Source organism: Taurulus bubalis, assembly GCF_910589615.1.
Source record: "Taurulus bubalis genome assembly, chromosome: 13".
Taxonomy (NCBI): Eukaryota; Metazoa; Chordata; class Actinopteri; order Perciformes; family Cottidae; genus Taurulus; species Taurulus bubalis.
Genome location: NC_136601.1, coordinates 14,780,443 through 14,807,759, shown reverse-complemented (window position 1 = coordinate 14,807,759; position 27,317 = coordinate 14,780,443). Strand labels below are relative to the sequence as shown.

General features: G+C 40.3%; 1 protein-coding gene across 1 annotated transcript in view; it reads right to left on the bottom strand.

Moving 5' to 3' along the window:
* spock1 (SPARC (osteonectin), cwcv and kazal like domains proteoglycan 1) overlaps positions 1–27,317 on the bottom strand; it is a gene marked incomplete at its 5' end in the record, with an annotated part of 94,363 nt that overhangs the window by 25,610 nt on the left and 41,436 nt on the right. Inside the window, 2 exons of the mRNA XM_079228586.1 lie at positions 7,744–7,824; positions 18,620–18,665. Coding sequence (XP_079084712.1) covers positions 7,744–7,824; positions 18,620–18,665 — 127 coding nt within the window. The remainder of the gene's footprint in view (positions 1–7,743; positions 7,825–18,619; positions 18,666–27,317) is intronic.

Genomic DNA, 27,317 nt, shown 5'->3' with positions numbered 1-27,317 from the left:
TCACAGACAAATTGGAAATCAGACACACACATACAAATGAGCAAGTCAGAAAGCACCACATGTAGATGATTACATAAATACAACTTTCTCATGAACAGCAAAACGATTTGGAGAGACAATGACGCTCTGAATGTAAAATTGTTTTTTAGCTGACGTAATTTGAAAATGTAAGGTATCTATGAGTAGAGGAGATTAGAGGAAAAGAAAGAAATGAAAAGAAAAAAGAAGAAATGAGGAGAGGAAAGAGCAAATTACAGGATGAAGGGGAGAAGGAGGCAGGGAAAAGAGGCAAATGGAAGAGTGTAGGGTGTAGGAGAGTTTTATCCATCTATTTACGGCTCGAGTGAGCAGCATTGGCGGTTAAACCAGCCAATCAATTGTAATGCAGGAGCACTGCAGCACACTCGCCACCTCTGTTTCACTTTCTTTGAGACGAGTCTGTCACCTCCTTTTATTCCCCTCTTCTTTCTCATCTTAAGTATGACTTTATTCTCATCTGTGTGTGTAAGTAAGTCAATATTCATTAGCAATACGACTTGACACACCTATTGCATATCCATTCATTCCAAAGTGACAAGTAAAACACATTTTCCCACTCAAACCCATATCTTTACCTTGAAAATAGTATTGATTATGTAAATGAACAAGCTTGTCTGTTGCTGATAAGATGTTGCCAAATGTACAAGTCTGAAGGATTTGTGTGTGTGTATGTGTGAAGTAAATATTATGATTCTCCATCAGACACTGCCTAACAGAGAAATCGTGAAGTGCTTTGAAATTGGTGGGTAATAAAGGAGGAAATGTAAGCCATGTATGTATTCTCTACGATGTTACAGCTACAGTTTGAGTATGAACAGCACTGCACATAGATACCACTAATTATTGTAGCCATTGTCCTTGTTCATTGATTGATGACCCTGAGTTGCTGGGCTACCAATGTGTCGGGGCGAGACCGATGGTAGAGTTGACCAAGTAGCAAGGGGACAAGACAACAGCAGATCATGAACAACTGAACATGAAGTGAACATGTCCTCAGATTGATTTCAAATTGGGCACTTTTGCACCTCTCTATGTCTGAAACAGACACAGTTTAGTGTTGGTTGTCGTTTTCAAACATCTGTTTGAATACAAACACTATCTTGCTGTGTAAGATAACTATTTCAGTCAAAAAAACATTGTAACCAAATGGTCAATTTGTTGTAAAATGCTCTTTAACCCGATCGACCCAGAACAACGATCCAGACCGACATGTCGAAGCTGCTTGCATTAAGACCAACCATGTCATGCTAGCTTGTCAGGGGCCTTATTAACTCCAAAAATAACCTGGCATGGCCATTTTCACAGGGCCAAGATATGTGAATGAAAATTGTATTCATGTGAGATGATCTTAGTCTCCATAGTAGCCATTTCTCATAGTGAGACCATTTTTGTGAACTTTGAACTGTATAAAATGACCTGTCGCAACCTCTCAGATAATTAAAACCGGATTCAACTTTACACCCTCAAACTAGAGACCATGGGTCTTCTAGGAATGCATGGCTTTCCTAGGTATATTGACAGTAAGGGCGTTTCTGAACACTCTCAATCTGTTGTTTTTGACAGCTGTCAAATGATCTACATGCCCTTGTACAGTGGAGCCTTGTGAGAGTTTTACAATCAGACTTGTTTTTAAATCTGTTGACATGGACACCTCATGGCTGTTGTACATTTCACTGCTGTGTTGCAGACGGCTTTGAAAGTGCTGCTGTTGCTGCAAGCGCAGCATCATCCCAGCTACCATCTGGTCAGATCTGCCTTTATATACTGGGGGGAATCAATATACTTCATGGTCGGTAGCTCATGCTCAGCGAGTACAGCAAGAACATAAAAGAAAATATATTCCCTGCTGAAATCAAAAGTGGTGCTCCATTTTAGGGGAAAAGAAATACTCTCTATATAATGTGGCTGAACATGAAGAAAAAAGCCATTTTCATTAAACTCACGTGAAATTATGTCCATGTACAGTATCTATAAGGAATACAAAGGGACATTATGTGAAGGTATATGGTTTTAATAAAAGTCTCACTGACTCCTAAACAGCGTACTTGTCATAGATTTGTTCCTTTGTGCGTCTGTGTGTAGCTGTGTTACAGTAAACCCATCATTCTGCCCTCGCTGTGCCTTCCTGCCATTACCACAGTTAGACTGCTCTCTTGTGCACATTGTACCTCTATTCCCCCAACTGTGGATGAAGTGGGTTTGTGTATTGACTTGCATCCCTTTCCTCCATCCCTCCAAGTCCACAGCTCAGGGAGCCGCAGAGCAAACACAGCCGGCCAGAGGAGGGCTGGAAACATACGGTTGGAATAATCTTGTTCAGCTGATTTAGTTTGGATGCAGCAGTTATTTAACTTGTGCAGATGTCAAACATTCAAACACTGGATATTTGATTTTGGCATGAAAATCCTTCTTCATGGCAGATTGACTGATTTACACACTTGACCTGACAGTGTCACAAAATACCCATGTGTAGTATGTCCAACAAAGTGTTTCTCGTTCCTTTGACTACTGAGGAAAGTTGTAGTGAAGACTGGAAGTTGTATTCTTGTCATTAAATTACAATTACAGTTTTTAACATCCTTTGTTTAAATGCATCCGCTCAATTGGATACTGTGGGGGAATTTCAGCGTGCATTACTTTAGGATCCGCAGGGAACATATCTGTCTACAATAACTGAATCACTTTTAATTGCATTATTATGTCAGTGTTGCTGTATTGTTGATCTATTTTTAATTAATTAATTAATTAAAGTTTATAGTTCTACAGTTATAGTTTATAGTCTAAAATGTGCACAAGTCTTCCCTTAAAAAAATCCTGGATGATCCAACCCTGAACATAACTCCCAGCCATTTAATTGCATCAATGCACTTTAAACTTGCAGCTGCAACAATTTATGACAATTAAAGTTGACAGTAAATTGCCCTACTCATCCACTTTTGTGTCTCTTCAAGAATTCTTCTTCCTCCTTCTTTCACCTTTAATGTTCCTGACGAGAAAAAGTGTCTGGAGAAAAGAAGGGTAAGATAAAACACTCTTCCTGTGTCCTCTAATACTGGACGGAGGCCAGAATGGAATGCAGTGATTGGATAATAAAGATAGTCAGAGTCCAATAGAAGAGACTCCACCGGCAACAAACCCTGTCAGAGAGAAGAGGGTGACCTCTAATTAATTGCTGCTGAGCTAGACATGGGTCAACGGGGTGTTTTCGTAATCTGTGTGTGTGTGTGTGTGTGTGTGTGTGTGTGTGTGTGTGTGTGTGTGTGTGTGTGTGTGTGTGTGTGTGTGTGTGTGTGCTCCTTTATCGTCACTGTGCTCCATTGTTCTCCCCAGCCACTGTTTCTAATGTAAAGTAAACACGTTTTACATTAAATAAACAAGAGCTGACTGTTATTTGAAAAATGAGCATCACTTTGAGGCTTTGATAAACTAATTAAAAAGGTGTTTCTTCTGTTTCACCTGGGGGGCTAAAAAGAAAAAGAGAAGAGTTGGAGAAAGAAAGAGATAATAGAAAGACAAACGGATCAGGAGGAAAGAAAAACGCCTTTTCTCTCTGCTTTGTGAACGCTCCTCAGGGTCTCACTGTTTGGCCTACGAGAGGCACTGAAGCGATGGATGACAGCGAGGAATGATGGAGGGATGAAAGCACAGAGAGGGCCTCGGGGACGACGCAGTGATAGAACGGGTTCACCATCCATAAAATTAATTATTGAAAACATGAGAAAATCATATTATTGTGGATGTAACTGGAATAGAGAAGATAAACAGGCTGCATCAATTTGAATGTCATGAAGAAGCCACAGTGGCTTACAGGAGAAAAATATCTGGAGAGGGAGAAAGATATTGACTATCGCTTACAATGAATATTCATCACTGCCACACAACCATTATGCACACAACAGCACATGCACACACATATTTTATTGTGAAGAGTTTGTTTAGCTGTTTTTGGCAGCAGAGCATTTTTAAAGAAACAGTATGAAAGCACATTATCAAAAAGCCTTTGAAGACAACTTCAGAGCTTCAGAGCAAAGATGCATTTCAGGTGGAAGCTGCTAATTGTTACAGTCTAAAAAAAAGTTGTACATAAACTGTTCCGCTTGAAGTATGTTTAGAATTCTAATCGTCATCATGGAAAACGGAGAGAGCAGAAGTAAAATACAATATGCATGAAATAGGCTTATTGGGAGAGAACAGGCACACACTCAGAGAAACACAATGGCTGATACTGGGGTCTCGAACTGTGTCCATCCTCACAAAGAAAGAACAGTCAGCAGAAAGGAGCAACGTGCTCCTGATAACAGTCGGTTACTCCAGGTTGTACGGTCTTCATCGTGAAGTACAGGTATGTGGTATACGAAGGGATTCAATTCAAAACACGTTATTGGTTCGGCTGCATGAAATTCAACAATTATATCGGTCTTCTATGGAAATGCTCACCCAGCTTTTGGCTCATTTCACTGTGTGTGTGGATAATTTCAAGAGTCCATTTATTTTTAACAAGACTGAAGCTGTGATTCACACCTCATTGGTGGCAATATGCTGCAGCGTTTGTGCAGTCTGTGTTTATTTGACCCAAACAGCCCATGCACCTTGTCCAGAAGTTAGCTGTAAGCCGGCTAACAATGGACACACTGACTGTGTGTGTGTGTGTGTGTGTGTGTGTGTGTGTGTGTGTGTGTGTGTGTGTGTTAGTGTGTTCTGACTGATCTAAGAACTCACCAGAAACTTCACCTCTTTTCCCCCCTCTCTTTCACCTTCCTCCAATCGATTAAAGCTACTGGATTTTTGTCTAGTTGTGCATGTCAGGGTTAGAAGTGAATGGCCTGCAGCTGTGCAGGAGGGAAAGGTTTTTATTTGATCCATTCATGATTATTATTTGGCACTTGTACTTTGTCTAGTGGTGCATTCTTTATTTCTTTCATTCTTTCTTAACTGACCATGTGTTGCTGCCAGGCACGGCGAGTTTTTGTCAAAATCAGAAGTCATAATGAAAGACCACACGCTTGACTCACAGCCGGATTATTTGTCTCATTGACAATGACTCTTCCTCTTTTTCCTCTGTCCTCTCATATGTGCGCGTACACACACGCACACGCACACACACACACACACACACACACACACACACACACACACACACACACACACATGCACAGGTGGATGACAGATCTGGCCTCTTGTCTCACCTTCAGTGTCAGGGATAATTAAATGTTTTTGCTCTGTCCTAGACTGAGGCATTCATTAATCTAAAGCTGAAGGGTGTGTGTGTGTGTGTGTGTGTGTGTGTGTGTATGTGAGAGTGAGTGAGTGAGTGAGTGAGAGAGAGAGAGCGATAATGCATGAGAATGAGTATCAGAGCCTTGTACCTCCTCTACTGTACCTCCATCTACTCGCCTCTCCTGTTATTATCCACTCATATTCACCAAATTAATTGTAATAAAACAACTCTACAAACAAATATAACAAACCAAACCTCTGCGTATCCATTAGATTAATATTGTATCTAAAGCGTGACAAATAGGAGAAAGACCAGACTATATTCATTTAATGTAGTTTAAAAACCCATTTCAATCTCCTCTTCCTTGACACGTTTTGTAAAAAAGAGCCTGTGTGCTGATCTAAACGCATTAAGCCCCCAGCAAGACTCCTACACGACGACAAGGGAAGAGTGGAGAGTGAAATGATACTACATGTGATTGAAAATCTCACATTTAGCTCCACTTAAAGGGAAACAATGAGTAAAGTGGGCTCAACACCAGCGAGTCCCGTATGAGCTTATCACATGTTTATCAACTCACTGCCTGACATGTTCACTTTTTTTAACTCTCAATCAAAAGCATGCGTATAAATTAATCTTTGAATCACTGAATCTCTATGAGACAACATCATTTCCTGAAAACAGAAAGATACGTAGTTCTACGCTGTTGTTAATGTTTCATCAGAGATGATAACGAGAGAAACTTGTAAATAACCAAACCTTAACGACAGACCACACCATGTGTTTGATCTGACTCCAGTACATGAAGAAGCTCAGGGACAGCGACGCTATTTATTCAGGCTGAATCTTACAGCAACACAATATGGCTGCAGCTCTTTTCTGTAGATTCATGTAGGCTTTGATAGTGTGGATTACTGTATGTTACCATGCAGCTTATCTCCCATTGAATTAGATCAAAACATGTGTAATTGCTTTTGTAATTACCTAACGAACAGAACACAATGTGTGCATCCGTCACATTTCAATTTGCATTTGATTTACCAATTGGTTCCGCATTTAGTTTTTCATTTGCCAACTCAACTGAGTTCAGCAGTAGTCTGGAGTCTTGTCGTGGCTTCAACCAGGATTTATGAGCATTTAATGGCGAAAGGTTCAGGTAAGTGGACATGAGAGTCGTGTTAAATCACAAGGTATATCAGCCTCATGTTTTTCACCATGACACAGAGGACGTGGTCGAGGGATTACTTAATACATTTCATAATACATTTTAGTACATTATCTTATTTAGCTCATTATGAATCACAGCAACTCGTTTATTTTTGTATTAATTACATGTTTAAATTATTTTTTGTTTTATTTTTCTTGATTTGATTTATTGTTACATTATTATCAAATCAAATAGCAGTCAAGTGACTACTTTGGCTCAGAAAATGTGTGAATAAATGATAAGTCAATAAATAATATCCCCATACTTCTTCCTTATACATTTTAATCATGCGTAGTTGTTAAATATTTGTTCAGACGAGGATTATACTTGTATGGCTCTTCCTTTTCTATGTGTCAGGCTAAATGCTAAAAGAAATAACCTAAATATATGCTGTGTTGCAGACGTGATGCCCACATGCCTGACTATTTTGTACTCCTATATGGAGTACAAAAATAAAAGACAAAAACTGACTAAAAGTAAATTAACTGCTTTCCATATACTGCAAAATTCAATTGAAATGTTTACCATGGTAATCTCAAGAAATATACAGGATTTCAGCCCACTACACCCACGTTAGCTGGTTAAATTCTGCTAAGCTGGAAGCACAAACACCAGAACTGACGGGTATTCTGCTGTGCTCTGAAGAGAGACATCTTTACCCGAGTACATTACAGCTCGCTCGCTAAACCACAAATTACAATTTTTGTGTTTGCCTGCACTAACAGACAATGGTGTTCGTACTCAAGCTAACCCTGGAAATAGCTCCATGTTACTGACAGGCCGAGCTTGATCATCTTGTGAGCATTCGCCATGCTCTATCTGGTTCAGACGATGAGCTGCAAGCTCGGTTATCTCTCTTTTCCACACGGCCATCGCTGCACACAACCTGAGACAGGGTGGAGAACTAATTGTGCTAAACACTGCTGTATATATCCACTGTTTTATGGGATCTGCAGCTGAGACAGCAGCACAGAATAATTTAAACTCTGGAAAGTAATGCAGCATTCTGTTGTGAAGCATCAATGACCGGCGATGAGAGTATTTATTTCTCATTAAACCTGGTAATCTGCAATGATCCGACTCTTACTGTTAATGGACAAATAGACACTGAGATAGCCGAACAACACATAGAGTATATCAGAAATAAATGAGATTAGTCAAATCAGCTGGAACAACAGGAACAAAATGGTCACACATTTTTGGCTGTATGTTGGCTGAAGCAATTTCTTCCACGATAAAAGCCTCCCCATCCTGATGAAAACTGTGTTGCCGAACTCACCATCTTGAACCGTCTTCTTGGCTGATCTAGAGTGAGCTTTAGTTCCCGGGTCTCCATATCTGCTAGGTTCAGCCTCTCGCTCTACAGGAAGACATTAAAAAAAGTAATGATTAGAATAGTTAATACATGCTTAAAATAATAGTTACATTTTGTGAACAAATGCTTATTTGTGTTAGAAGATTGATGCCAATGCTATGTCTGTGCATTAATGGATCTGGAGCCAGGACTGAACTAGGTTAGGTCAGCATAAATACTGGAAGGAAAGGGGAACAGGTTAGATGTCTTTTGTGTAATCCGTAGACTAACACTAATGTTAAATACTATAGTGTGACGTCTCTGTTGGTTGATTGGCACCACTGCGCTTGGCTGTTGTTTGCCAATAAATAGTTAAATGTCACAGCTCCACAAAAACCTCACGTTGTTAGGTTACTGTTTTTGTACGAATTAAATCAAATAGATAAAACAAGTGAAGTGATAAAGCTTGGAGCTGCTGGTTTATTTTGTTTACTTTGGTGAGAGCTGAGCTAGCTGTTTAACTCTACTTCCTGACTTATGCTACGCTAAGCTAATCGCCTCCCGCATCCAGCTCTGTAGGCCTACTTGATGCAGAGACATGTGGTGGTACCAATTCTCTTATCTAACTCAGGTCTCCAATTCATAGTTCAAAACAAAAATGTTTTGATATGATGCTTTTAATCTCCTGAAAGATGGACTTGATGGTGCTGCAAAGTGACACAAACATTACTTTTCTCGTCTGAAAGGAATAACCGCATCATTACCAAGCGCAAAAACAACAAGTAGACTCAGCCAAGGGAAAGCACAGTAATGCACCTATCCATCTTAATACAAAAACACTAATCCATCCTCCCTCTTACATACACAGTGCTGTACAACATCCCATATGGAAGCAGGCCAGCGGTGGCACAGCCTCAGGGTGGGAGCGGAGCAGCCAAACACTGAGGTACAGGGAGTTAGTCATGTCTGTCCCGAGGCTGTGCCATTAACACTCTGAGATGATTAACTCCCAAACACATCCATGTCCTGTATTTATATTTAAGAGGGGTAGGCAACCTTTGGCAAGCATGCCACCATTGGCACACAGTAGCTCAACCATGGGCGCACTAACAATAAGTGTGAGTTTTTTAAAAATGTTGAGGTGGCCTCTCATCCGCATGCCAAATAACATTTTTAACAACCATTGGCAGTCGCACGGCCTGTTTACAGTAGTTTGATCCACCTGCCTTACTCCGCCTCTCATTGGTTAATACTCATTGCCTTGCTGTTTTTTTATGGCTGAAAATTGATGGAAAGTTGGTATGATAGTTGGTTAATGATTTCAACTCAGATGTTTTCATAATCACGGCAGCCTCTGTAGTGCTCTCATAAACAACGTCCTAAGTATGAGAGAAAAATTACCCATCACTTTGCCTTTTTGGATGGACACAATTACAGATATGTTGGAGATTAACATTTTGATGTGATAATTAAACTGTATATTAACCTTGTCAATATGGTACACATTAACAACAAAATAAAAAAATTACACTTTATATCAAAAAGGTTGCCGACCCCTGGTTTATAAGGAACTGGACAAATTAAGACAATGTACTGTATATGTGTGGGGGTAAAAGTTAACTTTTCTTTCATTATTCTTCCCCTCTTTCCTCTTGATCCTCTTTGCCAGATATTTCTCCTCCTCATTATTGGATGACTTTCTTATCTCTGAGCTATCCTCTGTGCAGGCAATCTCTCTCAAGTGCTCTCCAGGCCTTGTACATCTTTGTGTCTCCTCCCTCGAGACTCCCCGATGCCACTGTCACTTTCACAAGCTGGCATTTAGCCTGGGGGCTCGTGCTCACTTGCAATGGCTGTCAGCTCACATCCTCTTAAGTTTATTTATCCTAATTTACGATGATCACAGGAGGCTCCATTGTCTACGGGGCACAAAGGGCAAAATGAAAACAGACATACAATCAGGCACACATTCAGTCTTGTACTGTTGTGTGTGTCTCGCCTTGAAAACAGTCTGTTCAGCACCATTCACAACACTACAGTCCATTGCTTCACAGCATCATTTTGCGTTTAGTTTATCGTTGGCTTTGGCTCTATCCTTCTAAGATGGAAGTGTAGGGCAGTAACAATCCACTCCACTCACTGTGGCTCCATCTGCTAACATTTACCCTTTATTAATCACCATTTCTCTGGGCACTGCTTCCTCAGGGCCTATTCTTCCGTAGCAATTCTTCTTTTGCATCCCAAACAGAAATTGAACTGCTTTGCTGATATGATTGGTTTCATCTGTTCATTAAATTAACAATACCCTCGGCGCGACTGCGTGTACTACCTTCCTCTGCGTCTCGGCAGGCTCCAGGTATCATTGATTACCATCCGTGTGTGTGACTGGTTAATTCACTGCAGACGCCTGAAATCACTGTAGCGTGTACGTGTGCGTTTCAGCTGATAGTCCTATTTATGTGTTTATGTGTTAAGGCTCAACACTGCGAGCGCTCACCCCTCTGAAAGAGCGAGATAAGAGCTGAGCCGAGGGTCGTGGATATTGAGTCACTTTTTATGATGTGGCCAGCAAGCCATTAAAATCAGAGCGGTAAACAATGTTTAAAGAACGCCTGGGGAGCGAGCTACAAACCCTTAGCACATTAGACTGAAATGAGATATTTGTTCTTGCTCCAGCTCACACTCCATTTAATACACAGACCTGAGGTGCTCACTGTTGTTTGTTGCCCTATCTGTCTCTTTTCTTATCAGCTTCTTTCTTTCTAATTCTTTTAGCTTCTCCAGGCGCAGATCAAAGATGATTGTATGAGAGCATATATTAAGAAGCAGTGACAGAGTTTGGGGAGATTGAAGATGGGCCGTTGAGGAATGGGAGCCGACAGACAGCATATCTTCACAGAGACAGAGGCTCAGTGAGTTGGAGAAATAGCTGATGAAATATATAACGACGAACTCTCTGCAGGGAAAACACAATGTCACGTCTAATCAGGCTGATTGGCAATTTGGAAGCTCCAGATTTTCGAGGCTTTTGTTTGCGGATGCCACCGCCGAGCCAGAGTGCATCACAAATGGCTTCCGTTTCCGCTGCCAACACGGTTTCCATGGCAACCACTTATTCACCACCTAATCTAATTAAGCAAACAAGACAACACCTGAAAATTGTGAACCTAACTTGTATTGTCTTCTTTCTGTCTTTGTCTGTATTGTGTCTTCTGAGCATTGGTTGCCAGTTTGACTCTCCTGCGCTCCTCTGGACCGGCTGTGATAATGGGGCACTGCCTGCCATTTGTAATCCTCCCTTTGACTCCCCTTTTCCATGTAATGTATTGCAATCACAGCCTCACAAATGTGTTGGGCATGCCCATAGACAAAGGCCGAGAATGAAATAGCCAGAATACTGATTCTAACATTGGTCTTGCTGACCGTGAAACTGTTATTTGCTGCCAAGGACTCGTTCTCCCCTCTCGTCTCTCTGTGTCTGTGCTGGGGCTTTCGGGGCAGTTCTGTAATGGTTACAGATGGGACAGAGCAGAAAATAATGCAGATGTAGAAAACCAGTATTAAATACAAATTCATAGTTTGCCACGTGGCCTCAACGTGGTGCAGCATTACGTGTGTTTACGTGGCTGCAAAGCAGGTGGTTCTTATTGTATCACAGCTAAGCAAAAGAAGTACAAACTGTGAAAGGCCAGAATGTGTGACTAGTCAACAGTGTACTTCAGCTTGTATTGTATTAAGATTGTTTGACAGCAGGCATTTTTTGCCTCCTTGTAAATGGGAAAAGTAAAAGTAAATGTCAGGACATGGCTGACATTATAATGACTACAAGGCATCCGCTCTCCCTCCAGATTGCTGTAGTCAGTCACAGGTGGGTGGAGAGGAAATCAACAACCACAGTGAGTGAGTGTGTGTGTGTGTGTTTGTGTGAGTGTGTTTATGAACTCACTGTGTGTTTTGTACAAACAAAGAAGACCAACGTGGGTGTGTGCGCTCATATCTCTTTGTCTGCTTATACAAAAGTCGCAAAATATTATATTTTGCCTCAACAGTGAAAGTAATTTTAAGATCTTGAAATAAATATCAAAACAAGTTATCTTGTGGTTTTCCACCAGCAGTTTATTGAAATGTAAAAAAACAACAACAGCAAAAAACAGAGGAGAAGCTCTCTTATATTGTTCTGCTTTTATGGGCCCAACTCTTACCTGAATTTATAAATCGTAGTTTAACAAGTTAATCTTGAAGGTCTTCATCTCAAAATTATTACAGATGCCATTAAAGCTAGTAACAACCTTTCCCTTTGAAAGGTTCAGGAAAAGCAAGTAAGTGGACCCTAATTTTTTTATTCTTCAAAATTTGTGATAAAGCAAATTATAAAAACCCTCAACCCAACTCAATACTCAACCCTGTTTTTTTTGTTGTTGTTGTTTTTTTACTATATAAGCATAAGTGCATGTTTTGCCAGTTTGTTTATTGGCTTACATCCAAGATGGCAGAAACAAAAACAAGAGTATTTTCACTTCGTCCTTCCCGTCAGTCGGAGACTACTTGACTTGGAAGAGAGCAGCCCTCCTCTTGGTCCTGGGTCTGCTTTGGGCATTGAATTGGTTCAGTACGAACACGAAGCCCTGATCCGAGGAGCATATGTCTCTTTAATCCACCCACAGGGCGAGAGCCTGGCTGCCTGGGACACGGGCCAGTGTCACCCACACACACCTACCTCCTTACAGAGCCACAGAGCAGTAAGCACATCATGTACGGAGGCCGAACGGGTTCACCATCCATGACTGGCAGGTGATAGGTCAATGAGCTGTCACCATGGAAACAAGTTAACGTGGCCAAGGACTCTACAGTCTGTCCTTGTGCATAATGAGGACAAGAAGTGATGTCACATTTAAAGCTGGGGTCGGCAACATTTGAGAAACCAGTAAGAGTATGCTATGTTGAATAATTATCCAACTGAGAAACCCAGACCAGGGTTGACAACTCTCTTCTAATAAAAGTAGCGAGCAGCTCACGATGCAAGTCTCTAAGACGCCAACACTGCCAGCCGGTCCTTTCAGGCCCTCCTCTAAAGCCACACATTCGGACAGAAGGAAATGATGATTGCAGCCACTGGATTATTTTCTGTTTTTCTATTTTCTGTTTTTTGTCGGGGTGTGAAGAGAGTTTCAGCAAATAAAAACAAAAAAGGTTTCTAAATACAATACCTTCCCTAGCTGTCCCAGTGCGACGTGTAATTTATACAACTGGGTTTAATTCAAGAACTTTTTTCCTATCTTTTAATATCACATCTGTGCATTTTGACCAAAGGAGAAGGAGTACTGATTCAATAAATGTAATGCAGCTAAAAAATACTATACAGGCAAAGTAAACTTCCCAGTGCTGTAGTATTGTTACTGAAATATAGGTTTTATCACTGTCTTCACAATTATTGTATTATTCTCTATTCAGTTCCAAAATTTAAATTTTGATATTTTGAAAAGCAAAAATGAAATCCAAGCAAAGGTTTCATCATATTTTCTTAATCCAGCCAAATGCAAGGTACAACATACTATAATTAAATATTTAACCTTTCCATCTTAGTCACAGAGATCTTGAGTGATGGCAACCATGGAGCCTGTCAGCTGTGTGACCTCTCCGATGAATATGTGGAGAGGATCCCTACCAAGTTGCGTGACATGGTCAAAACATTTACTTTCTGACAGATGAATAATGTGAAAGTGGAGCTGGAAGTGACAGCATGTTGGAGAGTCTTCTTACTAACAATTTCCTGCAGGGCTCAATTACACAGGGGGATGTGATAATTATCACCAAACCTCATAAAATATTGATCAAATATGTTTAAAAATGACTACAACTGATTCTCACAGGCTTTTCAATATGCGCGCGCGTGTGTGTGTGTGTGTGTGTGTGTGTGTGTGTTTACGTCACTGTGGTATGTTGATTCACAGTCCCCCATTGTTCATCATTATGTAATTTCCTTCCGATGAACTCAATACTTCAGAAACAATAGAAAACACGTAGGCGTGAAGTGGTGCCGAGAGAGAAATATGAAGAACAAAACTGATGAGAGAATTTAAAGAAAGTGAGGATAATGTTTAAAGAAAAGTCTGAAGGAAGAGAGAGACCTCTGTGACTGCAGAGATTGAGACACACACAAAGCAGGGTTGCAGGCACTGTATTACTGCATGAATATATTTAGAGTCAGTCGGTTTCGTAAATTGCCTGACAGAAAACAGTCAGCACATTTCACCTCCATGGGATGCCAAGTTTGTGACTTCTTCAGTCTTCCGAGAAAATTGCATGTGGGGTTTTCTTATGCTCAATATGTGCTCCCATGTTGATTATCCCGTGTCATATGAACAATGGATACATGGAGACAACTGATTTACACCATACATGTTCACAAAACAAAATTCATTTACATAATATGTTGGCGGGAAAGTCTATCTACTCGCAGTATACCATTTTAAATCACTACCAAACATCCTACTCCGTTGGTATCACCCACATCATACAAAGCTTCTACAGCTGTATTGTGGATGATGGAACTTTTTAGTGGGCAAAAACGTTCAGAAAAAGATAAACAAACGTGTCTAATAACAGCTTTTTTGTATCTTAAAACAAAACAAGCATTACCATTCCAAGGCAATTATCAAACCTACTGTTAAATGCAGGTTACACAACTTCCATCAGATCAAAATACACATAACAAAGTACCTTAATCCACGACATCAGCTTCTAATATGCATACCCTGTGTAACACAAGGCTCTACTGTTGTTACACGTTGTTCAGTCTCAGGAAAGCCATCCATACAAAAGTGCAGTCTGTGCAAATCATACCAGCTACAAACAAAAGACAGAAAACAATTATTTGAAATCAGGCCCGCTGTCACCAGACGGCTGCAGAAAGCAGGACTATATGAGAAACTAAATCAACAGTGCAATCTTGACGCCTTGATATTATCAGTATACTGATGAGAGGGGATACATGTTCACTTCAGAGAAGCAAAGCAGCCAACTGGGCTCATCTGATTCTGATTTTTTTTCTGATTCTGTAGGATTAGCATGGATTCAAATGCATGCTCACCACAGCTCCATAGTGAGATACAAATCAACTGCTGGACCTCATTAATTCTGGAAAACATTTACCACTAGTGGATTTGATCGCCTGCCGTTCAGTTTCACCAACAAGTAATGTGTGATCCCAGGGATTCCATTCATTAGATACTACAGAGGGAAGCATTAATCGGCAAGTGATTCATCAGGGGACTGGATTCTCCCCCATCAACCTCCTTGCTGCTGATTAGTCTCCAAGGGCGACCAGTGACTCATTAGTCAAACTGAGATCAGCAAGTGGTGTCTGATGGCGCTATAATTTCTGCTGTATGGACCAGTATGTGCTGTGGTCACACTGGTCATTTCAATATGATGTTTGTAATCTGGCTGCAAACACAGAAATCAAAACAAGTCAATATGGTAGCTTTGTTTAGGACAGGGATCCAGGCATCGTACCGCACATTGGATGACTCATATTCAAAAGCGTGTGATGCTGACACTGGCTGGAGTCATAAGGTGAAGCTAACACTTGTGAGTGCGATGCCTGCAGTACCAGCTGGGTGAAAATAGAGCCCACTCGAGGCAATTCAGACACATGAAATCAGCATGTTCCCAAAGCAGAACAGATTGATTCCCATTATTTATTCACTGTCTAATTGTTTTTCTGTCCATTACTCCCAGGTGTGCTGTTTGTGGGAGCAACTGCTCTGTGCATAGCGATGTTGGCAGCTCTGCAGCAGGGGAGCAGCCACATTGCAGCTGAAGTGGATTGCTGCAGCAGAACAAGAAAAAAAAGAAAAAAGATTGAAAATGTTTTTTATGCACTCCCATAAAGAGTCTAATTGGGACAAAGCTCCTCTTTTCTTCAACTACACTGAAGGCCTCTCTAGTGAAGTGCACAGATGCCATATTCTCACGAGGACAAGTCACCTCACGATGTCCTGTCGGAGGGTTGCAGTGACTCACGCTTGGAGTGTACCGTGTGGGCAGCGGAGAGAAGGAGAGGGCTTTCAGGGAGAATAAAAAAGGAATTTTCCATGTAGTTGATAAAATAAGTTCTACTGTGAGCGTCTCCTGCCACAGTTAAAGGAAAAATAGGATTAATTGCATCAGGTATTTTATATTTTGTAGTTCTGGCCAATACTTCTATTGGCCAGAGTAACATTGTACTCACCAAATTAAATAGTGAAATATCTAAAATAGTTTCAAAAGGGCAAGTTCAGTTCACAACCCCAAGGTTAGTAAGATATAAGGGGAGCTTCGTTTGCTATGGTAACAGTAATAACCATTTAATTAAATTAGGGAATGATCAGCTCATGGTTTACAAAAATGACATTGATTGTTTTTCACCACACATTCAAGTGTAGCTTTTTGGAACAGCTATACATTATTTAGCTAGTTCTCTTCTAACCTCACCTTTACTTGTGTGCAGAGTTACAAGAATAAATCCCAAAATGTGACTGAAGTTTTCCTTCACCACGTAGATATCCCTACAGAGGGACATAAAACGTTTCAGACTTCGTGTCCTGGTCTGAAAAGTGAAGCTAATTTAAGTGCCTTAAACTTGCATTCTTTCTAATGGCCATCAGGGGGCGACTCCCCTGGTTGCAAAAACAAGTCTGACTGTATAGAAGTCTATGAGAAAATTACTCTACTTCTCACTTGATTTATTACCTCATAAAACATTCAATACGGCATGATGTTCATTTAGTAAATAATGGTCCCATTTAGAGTAAAATTGACCATAAAGCGGGATATACTTGTGATTGACAGGTTGCTACCACGGCATTGTCCGGTCTAGAATTTGTCTGTGCTTTTGTCTTTGAACTTTAACCCTTTCACAGTGTGTTTTTATGAAAATGAATTGTAACATATCGTTCACCCTCTGCTGTGATACTTCTGGATAAAAGGAAAACTAGATGGCGATGGTCAAACACCGAGATGGCGACAGTCAAAATGACGAACTCGTCACAAAGTCCATGTTTGGAGAACAGTGTTTAGTTTCACAGTAACACTTTTCTATCGGTTAGTCCATCATGGTCCAAGCATCTAAATCAGGCCTCACTATGTGCTACAACTGGGTTTTAGCACAGAGGATTCCTCCATAACATCTCATGTATTTAATCCCCGGTTGAGAGAATGAAGTTCTGTTTACTTTGTGTCTTCAGTTCTCTCTCAGACACTAGAATATGATGCACTGAGGCAAGGCTCTTCTCATTAGGCTCAGTTTCCACGAGGAGCTGGCCCAGATAAACCTGCTCAGCAAGTCTCTCCCTAAAGAGTTACAGTTTCTGTGCTAGATATGCAAAAAATAAGCCAGCATCGAACAGAGCAAACTCTGTGGTAGAAAGATTTAAAGTCTGTTGTGCTGTTCAGAGAGCTGCAATGCAATCAATGTGTGCGTGTGTGTGTGTGTGTGTGTGTGTGTGTGTGTGTGTGTGTGTGTGTGTGTGTGTGTATGACACAGTGAGAGTGTGAGCGAGAGTAAGAGAGTGTTTTGCAATAATTGAGTTTAGTCAAGAGTTACTGGGGTCTAAGAGCATTACACACTTGAGTGTGATTGATAAGTGGACTTGGCGTTGTTGCTATGGTAGGTCCATAAGCAGTATGAAACTGTGTAAAGTAGCAGCATTTAGCCTTGGAACAAACACACACACACACACACACACACACACACACACACACACACACACACACACACACGCAGACTGTATACACAGTCGTGTTTTAATGACTTTTGGAGACTTAACATTGACTCCAAGTCTTCACCCTACAATGTGATGATTTACTTTATTTGAGGATGCACAGGTTTATGTTTCCACGAGACGGATACAACGCGCCCACACATCCAAGTGAAGGATGATTGATGTAAAGTTGACATAAAATAAGTATACCTTACATTCAAGTTGTATTATATTAACACGGGCGCAAAGATTCCTTCAATATATTCTGAAAATCTACAGATTAATTTAGTTTTAAACCGCTGTACAGCAGGTGGTTTTGCACTACTTCTATCATCTAATGAGAAACCGTTTTAACCATTGATGCATATGCTTTTTGTTGTATTTATTATACTAGCTACATATGATTTATACCTTTAAAGCAGATGGCTGCAATTTCAACATGTATATAAAGTCCAAAATTATTTTCCATCTTATTACAATGTATGATGTATGAAGTTAACAAAGATGGATCATCTCTATCTGAATTAAAAGTCTTCAAAGTCATTTCACATTATTTGCAACTGAATGGGAGTGAATGAGCCGCATATGATATGAGATATGTGAAGTGTCTTCAGTTGTGGCACATTGCTTTTAAAGGCTGCTTCAATTAACTTGAAAGAAACCGAAAATGTGAAAGATTAGCCATTCCTGGTATTGAACACATTAGCCTCCGTTTGTGGAATAATCTTTTCTTGCTCAAGAAAATGACCCTCTTGACTACGGTGGTGATAAGTGCATTACAGGAAGAGACCAAATGAAGATTCCTACCGACACATCAAACCTGCATTTTGTCATCAAGATGATACTTCTGTCGGTATTTTTTTAGTAATTTAACAAATTAATGTCAAACCTCTTCTTGCATCAGTGTCTCGTGTTGTTTAGATTGCCAGACAATTTGTCAGATTTCCTCTTTTAGATCACAATGTACTAATCACAAAAAAAACAAGTAGCTGATGAAGCATTTAATGTTAACTACAGACACAATTTGTCAGAAGTGAAAGTATTGATGTTTGAGATCCACCCTCGGCCCCATACTCATTAATATAAACATGATATCACACACAAACAGCAGGGCTCACCTTGGTCCATAGACTTGGCAGGAGCCCAGCTTTTGAAGTAGTCATCCTGAGTGGAAACACAACACAAGCAACTGGGTTATGAAAAAACAACTCTGTGTCGAGAATATCATTGAATTATTTTGCAGACCAGAGGGCGAACAGCCCAAATACTAAACCAAACTACTGAGAAATCCTGTCCTCATTATTCTCTCCATTTGTTCTTTTATACTTGTGTTGTGTAAAAATGAATGAATGCAATAAAGAAGAGGAGGAGGCTTGTTTGTATGTTTAAAAATAGTACACAAATATACAGAGAAACCCGCAGGAGACACACTGGGGAGTAAAGAATGTTACACGCTCTAGTAAATTATGGGTTAAACTAGGTCAAAGACATTTAATGTCAAGGTCGAAATGGACTTCGGCTCTAAAACAACAGTTCAGAATAAAGTGTTGTTGTTAATAAGAAAAAATGACAAGAGGCAAGGAAGGATTTCGAGGAGGTAGTGTTGTTTTTTTAGCTGCAGGGGTGTTCTCAAATCATACTTAAATAAGTGCACATTGTCTTATTGTTCAGAGTAGACTACAGTCACGGATAAAGCCTCTTCAATTGGAATTATTAAACTGAAAATAATTGGCTTGTCTCAGCTAAGCTCAGTTGAGAAGAGGTTTGTATTCGTTAAGCCAAATACACTTTGATTCAATGGCTCTATTCAGACTGGATTTCCTTCCCAGCCAGACATCTTTTATTGGGAGTAACAATGAAATGGCCCGTTATGAAAAGAGTCACAGAATTAAACATTGTTATTTAGTGTCACATGCATATCACATATAGGTGTAGGAAAGATTGGTTAATAGTCTCTGAATCAACATTTGTTTGACACAGACAAATGCAGGTGTCTAGGTGGTGTGTTTTCACTTTGCACTGCAGTGGTGAGAGAAGCAACAGCAAAAGCAGTTGTGCATTTCAATAGACCCCTCTGTTATGTGAACAGGTTGATGCTCAGGAAGAGCCGCTGATGATCAGCTGATCTGTGGAGTGGAATGACTTCATAGTCCTGACTGAACCTTCACTGTGTGCGCCATTTGTGAGACATTTGCATTTGGAAGCATTAAGACAGGTTCATAAAACACTGGCATGTAGTTGTAAGCATATAAGGACATTTTAAGGATTTTTCAATGTACTGTATTTTCAACAACTACAGCTTCTGCTATGAAGATACTTAGGAACAGTTTTACTATATTGTCATAATAAACACATATATCTGCTTACAAACACATTATCCTGTGTTATAAACCGTTTACAAAAATGATTATATACCGCTTATAAATGCTAAAAAGAGGGGGGATAAAACGCTACAGAATTAGGTTTGCACTGAACGTAGTCTAAAGTGCTTTCTTTGAAACGCACACACACACACACACCACACGCCCACACACCACACGCCCACACACCACACGCCCACACACAGCGGCGGTGTCTGCATCTTAAGTAGTGCCCAGAGCAAGAAGGCATATGTGTGTCAGCAGGGAGTGAGCCTGTGTCAGTGTGACAGTGACCGGGGCAGAGAAAACCTGCCAGGTTGGAAAGCAGGATCTCTATCTCTTATTAATACTTTAAGAGAGTGAGCTCTCCAAACACCAATCAGAGTAAAGCAAATTATAACACTGGAAATAAGAAAGAAAAAAGCTAAAGTATCATTGAATTAATATCTACAGTCAGAACTAGAAACCAGAGACAGGTACTGAGTAGAGGCTCAGTGGCTACAAACTGGCAATCAAGATAGGAAGACGGAAAACGGAATATGTGGTCACTGTTTGACAGGTGAGGCTGAGAAAGAAATGCATGTCGTCCTACAATATAAAACATTCAATGAAATAAGGAAAATTCCTCCAACTCCATTGTCAGCTACAGCAAAAAAAAGATTGCAGTTTGAAGCTGCAGAAAGAAAAATATCTATATAAGGACCCTCTAGTCAATACATATTAGAGCCACTGTTCTGCTCAGGCAATGCTTTTTATCTTTTATATGCTTCAAGGTAATTCACATTCCGACATATCAGGTCTGTATGTGCAAAGAGGCAAAGATACTGAATTGATGGTCCTAAAAAGAAAATGGAATAAGTAACGTTACAACATGTCAGATGACTCAAGGTATCAAGACAGGAGTCTTATATAGACTGTGTGGTCAAAATCCTTCAAGATTTTGTGGAACACCTTAGAAGGAAAATTGAGCATATTAATGCACTTTTAAAAAAAAAGGATGACCAACAATCAATATGGGTGTCATGGTCAGGTATCTGCATACTTTTTGCTATGTTTGCTTGAAGCTATGAGACCTACCAAACCTCTACAGCAACATTTTAATATGCTGAACTATACCACGTTATGGCTGACCAGCCACCCAACCTGCTGTGCATTTAAATCAGCAACACCTCTCCAGCTCTGCAACAATGTCTGAAAGCAAGTGCCAGCCGAACACTACAACGTGGCCTCCAGGAAGGTGCTGCAGAATGGTTTAAAATGGTACTATCAAATCACAAACACAATGGATTTACTTACCTCCGCTTCCTTTAAATGATTGCAGAGGAGAGAGGCAGAGGAATAGAAGGGAGAGAGGAGAGAAAGAAAGAAAGGTCAGTGATAATGGCAAAGTATGCTTTGTCTATCAGATCTATTACAATCCTGTGTTACTCATTCTGAATACTGAGCTCAACTCTAGAGATTCATTTAATAGGAATCAGATTCTGAAGGCGGTAGAATACTAAAGGACACGCACATACACACACTCACGCTCGCAGCATTATGAGATAGCCTTATTTGATGTGGCATGTAATTTGAAACACATCGAGGGCAAATAGTACAGGCTTAGAGTTGAGGCACAGCATAAAGAGAGCAGCGGGGCGAGAGGGGAGGCGAGAGAGAGAGGTGGGGGAGTTGTGCAAAAAGAGGAAAAAAAGTAATGGGAATTTAGTGCCTTTTATATTCTGCTAAAATGTTGTGGAGAGGGTTAAAGTTTTTTGTGGAGGTATTCCTTATCTGAATGAGGGTATATAGGATTAAGGGTGTTGTATGTTCATCCCTTACAAACCAGTATGCAGCTGCTACTTAAAAAATGAAATACGGGAGGAATCTTGCTTTGTTTGTTGTACCATAATAATGGTATAATATAATAATGGCATTGAAAAAATCTCAACTGAAGCTTAGAAGCTTGGCAGAATAGCAGTAACTGACTACTTCAGTTTCGGGCCCTATTTAAATGAACTATAGTGCACAGTCTAAAGAGCGTGTGTGTGCCACTCTACTTAGTTAGACAGCATATAATCTTGTGGTAAAAGTGTGGTGAAAGGGTTGTTTTTAGTCTCTTAAATATTCATAGGTGTGTTCGGTATAACATGAAATATACCAATCTTACCCCCCATTCCCTTTAAAAAAAAAACGGGCACATTGCTATTTCAATGGGGGATTTGGCAAATTGCCAAACATTGTTCTGCTGTAAAAATGTTTCTGAAAGACTAAACGCTGACAAATATGAATTTAAGCAGAATATGTTTTTTGATAAAAACTTGTTGTGAATTTTAGAAATGATTACATCTTCCTTTTTTCAATAAATTTCTTCTGGTCCGTTGTTCCATCTGGACACTAGTGACATACTGGTGTTTTCTGCTGAGTTCATTTTGACCTGCAGCTCCAAATATGTTGTGTGTAAAGAGAAAGTGTTTCATGTGTTATCATTAGATAACAGCATTGACTGTGTCCTGCAGAGGACTGCAGCTGAGGTGCTGCTGCTTGAGGTGTGCTTGCACTGTTTTTTTACTAGCTGGTGTTACTTAAAGCTGGGGGAGGCAGTTTATTTAGAAATAAACTGTGATTGGCCAAAGACTCCTGTCACACGCTATATTTTCTAAAGCCTGACAACACAACCGAGAGGAGTCTGGTTTTCTCCCAGACCACTTGAATTGCAACATACTGAAAGGTTAATATGGAATCTTTGCCTAATGATTTGCCCAGCTTTACGTTTTGCGGTTGCTCATTCAATATAAGTCTCAGGGATGACCTTTTCTTGCCCAAGACATCCATTAATATCAATGCATTCATGTCAAAACTGTCTCTTGAGCTGGCTGCAATATTGCCCCAACGTCATTCAAATTGTTACAGGAGATAAAAACTGTGTTGTTATTGTCATATCATCTTTGCTGGAGGTGGTGCTGGAAGTTCCAGCAGTGAGCTTCACATTGAGGGAAGTCTTTCACCGTGTGCATTTAAAGTTGCGAACACTCAGCAGGAGCTTGTTGGCAAACAACAATTGAAGCGCTTAATTACGTTTTTTTAGGGCTTAATTAAAATCATTTAAAAATGTAGCACAACAGCTGTCAGTGAAAATGGGATTCCTTTATTATGAAGCTGTACATGATGCAGTATATTTAGCAGAGGCACCATTTTAATTATGCGTAATTAAGTGCATGTCTGTGTTAAAACATCTTCATGTCCCAGTGAGTAGTTCCATTAGACGTTGCTGTTTATCAGCTGTATGATCAAGTTAAACTAGGCTGCAGTGTTCACACAGTCTCCCCAGAGCAGGAGAAGGACCATAACATGACTCAAAACAGAGATACTACCAAGCGCGTAAATGTACCCATTATTTGCACAGCAGCAAAACGTCACTTTGTCAAAAGTGGGTTGTTAAAGCTGAATGCACAAATAACCAATGTTTCCATTTTACGTTGAGGACAGGTTCACTTCTGTGATGACCTCTTCACGTTCACCATTCTGTCTCCTAGGTCTCCAGCAGCAGGTCGGTTAAATAGTGTTCCTTCTCCAGTTAAAAGTGATGGGCCTGAGATCTCATCCGATAGCAGAGGAGTTCTTGACAGTAAAAGGTAGAGAAGGAACAGACATGATACACAGGGGAAGCAGAGTTGGAATGGCCTCAGCGCGATTAGCTTCTCTCAGCAAAATTCTAACCTTCACTGAACGTGTGTGTATGTGTGTGTGTGTGCGCTTTCCACAAATACTTGCATTAAAATAAAAATAGGCAAAGCCATGCCTGTAGTGCTGACTGAAGATGTCATAATCGGGATGAGGATGCAAATCCAGCCTCTCGGTGGAAACTAAACAGCCTTAAAAATTTACTGCATACTCAATGCATTTTATTCATGGGTCTGGGACCTTGCCAAATTCCCTCTCACGTCTTTTCCCCATAGTCTCTAATTCATTTCCCTCTCCTCGTCCTCCTCTAGTTCCATCCTCTGCACCAAGTCTCTGCTCTCCTCCTTAGGCTACATCCTACTTATAGCCAAGCACTGGTCTGGGATCTGATCAGCATCACGTAAAGCTGATACATGGGCTTCGTGAGCAGATGGCAGAACAGAGCATCAGATTACTTTATTGTTCGGCCTCTGCAGAAGTGAGGAATGCTGAGTAGGACCAGTAGAGGCAGTTTTGCTTCAACAAGGCAAAGCACACAACCAGAGGGAAGAAGTACTTCTGATGAGCCTGTTCTCACTAGAAACGTTGTCCTCGTTAGTAGGAAAATAAATATCTTTGCGCACTGTGTGAAGTCAACCAATGCGGTCCTCTTCATAGAATTAATTACCATACTTTATAACAACCTTAATTAGTTGGCCTAACCCAAATTATCAGAATGCATGTTTTATATGGACACATATGATGGATCAGTAGTTTGCTACGTTACATGCTATTAGCCTGACCAGCACTCAAACCCCCAAGGTGAGGTAATGGTTGCTATCCTCAACTGAGTGAATGATGTGAGTATATACGAAGCCGGTATTACTGTGGCAGTCAAACTGAAATCATTTACACAAACAGTGAAAGGGTTGATGTTTGCGGTTAAGAGGCCCTTCAACAGATCGTAGTCTTTTAACCCTTAAACTGGCATTTTTGCTATCTCAGGATTATAAATAAACAAGTTTGCATTCCTTTATCATATCCAGAATCCTAACAGACCTTTTGGTTATTTAGAGGTCCCTTCTTGACGCTGTTCAGACATTTAAAGGTGAGGCTTTAACAGTCTAAAACATTGAACGTAACATGTTTCGATGGATTAGAAATACAAAATTAGTAAAAGACATCACTGTGTCTGCCATGAAAGCCTTCAGGACTCTGGGATCCACCATCTCCCAGAACCTCAAAGGACTTCCAACATAGACGCCATCAGGAGAAAGGCCCAGCAGAGGATGTACTTCCTGTGCCAGCTCAGGAAGCTCAGCTTGCCTCAGGAGCTGCTGATCTTGTTCTACACTTTAATTATCCAGTCTATTCTCTGCACATCCATCACTGTGTGGTTTGGGTCAGCCACCAAACAGGACAGGAATAGACTGCAACAGACAGACAGGACTGCTGCAGTATGCCAATTTCTGTGCATGTACTTTAAGAGCAACAATTACCTGAGTTAAACTTCCTCTTTTTACTGGCCATTAATGTTGATTCTGAATCTGAAAAGTTAAATCTCTCAAAGTCTTCAACACAAATGTATCCGTACCCGAGCTGTGAAGAAGACAGGGACATGAAGACATGCATTAAAGCAAAGGGAAGAGAAGAATAAGAAAAGAAGAAGGGCGATAAAGGCATGTCCAGGAACAAAAGAGAGATTGAGGACGAAGCAAGATGTGGGAAGATGACGAGGAAACAAAGACAGAGTGGGGGGAAAGAAGGGGAGAGGAGGACAGTCAGCAGAGGGATGGTAGTTTGCTTTCCTCTAGGGCAGCTCCTCTGGAGTCTATCCAGTATTTGTGTCTTCAGCCTCCAGATTGACAGGCAGCATCTCATTGACAGTAACACTGAATATTACATGTGGTGCTGAGAAGACACACATCTGCAGTTGTGTTTTAGGATAGCTACACAAACTAAAATGAATAGTTTGTTGGAGGGTACTCAGACTTTCTGGCCCTCTCTCTCTATCTCACACACACACACACACACACACACACACACGCACACACACACACACACACACACACAGTTAAGCTGAAATCTTCTAAGTCTTATTCCAACAATTAATTTCTCCCAGACTGTAACGTTACGTAAGGATCTGGCGAGCCAATGACAACATTTGTATTCACAGCCAATCTGGCTTCTCTAAACTGAGACAAACGACTTCTTTTCTTTTTGCTTACTTCCCCCCTTCTCCCCTTGGCTTTCTATTTTTATAGCCTACATCATTCATCAATTCTCTTCTCCTCTACTCCTCGTTTTCACACTGCTGAAAACATCCCTCAACTGATCCAGAATCTGAACAATGTGACTCAAAGCCGAACATAAAAAAGATGCTTCCTTTTCAGTCTGTCCTCTCTCTTCACGTTAATGAGGGAAAACCCTTCACTAAGCAGCTTGTTATTCAGAATATCTTGCCATCTTCACCCACTTCAGATTCCTTTCTTCTTTCCAATACCCTCTCTAAACTCGCTTCCTTTCCTTTTTGTCACATTTCCTCTCAATTTCAGGATATTGAACATGAAAATGAATTGATTACAAGTGAAGACAAGTCGGTGGAAAAAAGGAGTGAGAGAGTTAGTTTAACAAAAAATTGTAGTGAGTAGAGAGGGGGCACCAGGAGGAAAAGTAGAGTTTGAAGAAACAAAGAAAATGGGAAAGACAAAGGAGGAGACTGATAATGGAGCTCTGGGAAACAGCAATCTTTGCACATTCCCTGGTGAGAGAAGAGAAAGTTTTAAGCAGAAGAAAGAACTGAGTTAGAAACACAGATTGAGCACAAATGACAGAAATAATATGTGTAGAGACACAGACTTGGTGTAGAATGATGAATGCCACTTTGGACTAAATCATTGGTTGTCAAGACTTCCAGTTATATTTCCATCCAAATGGCATGTGATACTTGAAAGGATGCAAAGAATCAAATGAATGAGGATGATTCCCATGATTCAGGAAAAGAAAAGGCCCTCTGAACGGCGAAAAGGTGAATTAAAAACTAACAGAATTCATGAGGACTATTTGACAACAAAATCCCTATCATCTAGAGTGAGTACTTTATATAGTGTTGCACTTGTTCGTACGCATGAGAAGAGGGAGCTTAAGAGAAGAGATTTGAGCCCTTTGAACACCTGGCTACTCGCTGCATGAAGTGAGTGTGAATGATGACTGTTGGGTTTTGGAAAATAATTACTGAACGCAGCCACAATCAGTACACTGGTGGCTTTACCGTCCTTATTTATCCTTGACTTGTGCAGTGTGCAGATACGTAATTACTTGACATTTGATAGAACACATGTATCATGCAAGTAAGTGTTTTCTTTTTAACGCTACATTTTGTGCTACAAATAACTATTTTCGTCATTGATTATTCTGTTTAGTTTTTTTCTTTTAATCAAACAACAGTTTAAAATTGCATTTCGGGTGTCATTAACAATGATATAAAACCTAGAATAGAGGCATATCCTCACATTTCAAAAAGGTACAGAAACCTTTGGCAAGATAAATGACTTGAACACCAATCAAGCACTTTAGCTTGAAGGTTGAGTTACTAAATTGATGAACAAATGAATGACGGACTGAAAAAGTGTCAATGAGAAAGGACAAAAAATAAAATCTCAGCCACACTTTTGAGTTAAACAGATGAAATGAAACAGAGGAGAATGAGATAAAGGCAGATGGCCGAAGGAAACTGGGCAGAAACAGAAAGTCTGAACCACTTTGATTCAGACTTGTTCTCCTCACACCTAGCTTAGTCTCGTGTTTGCAACTG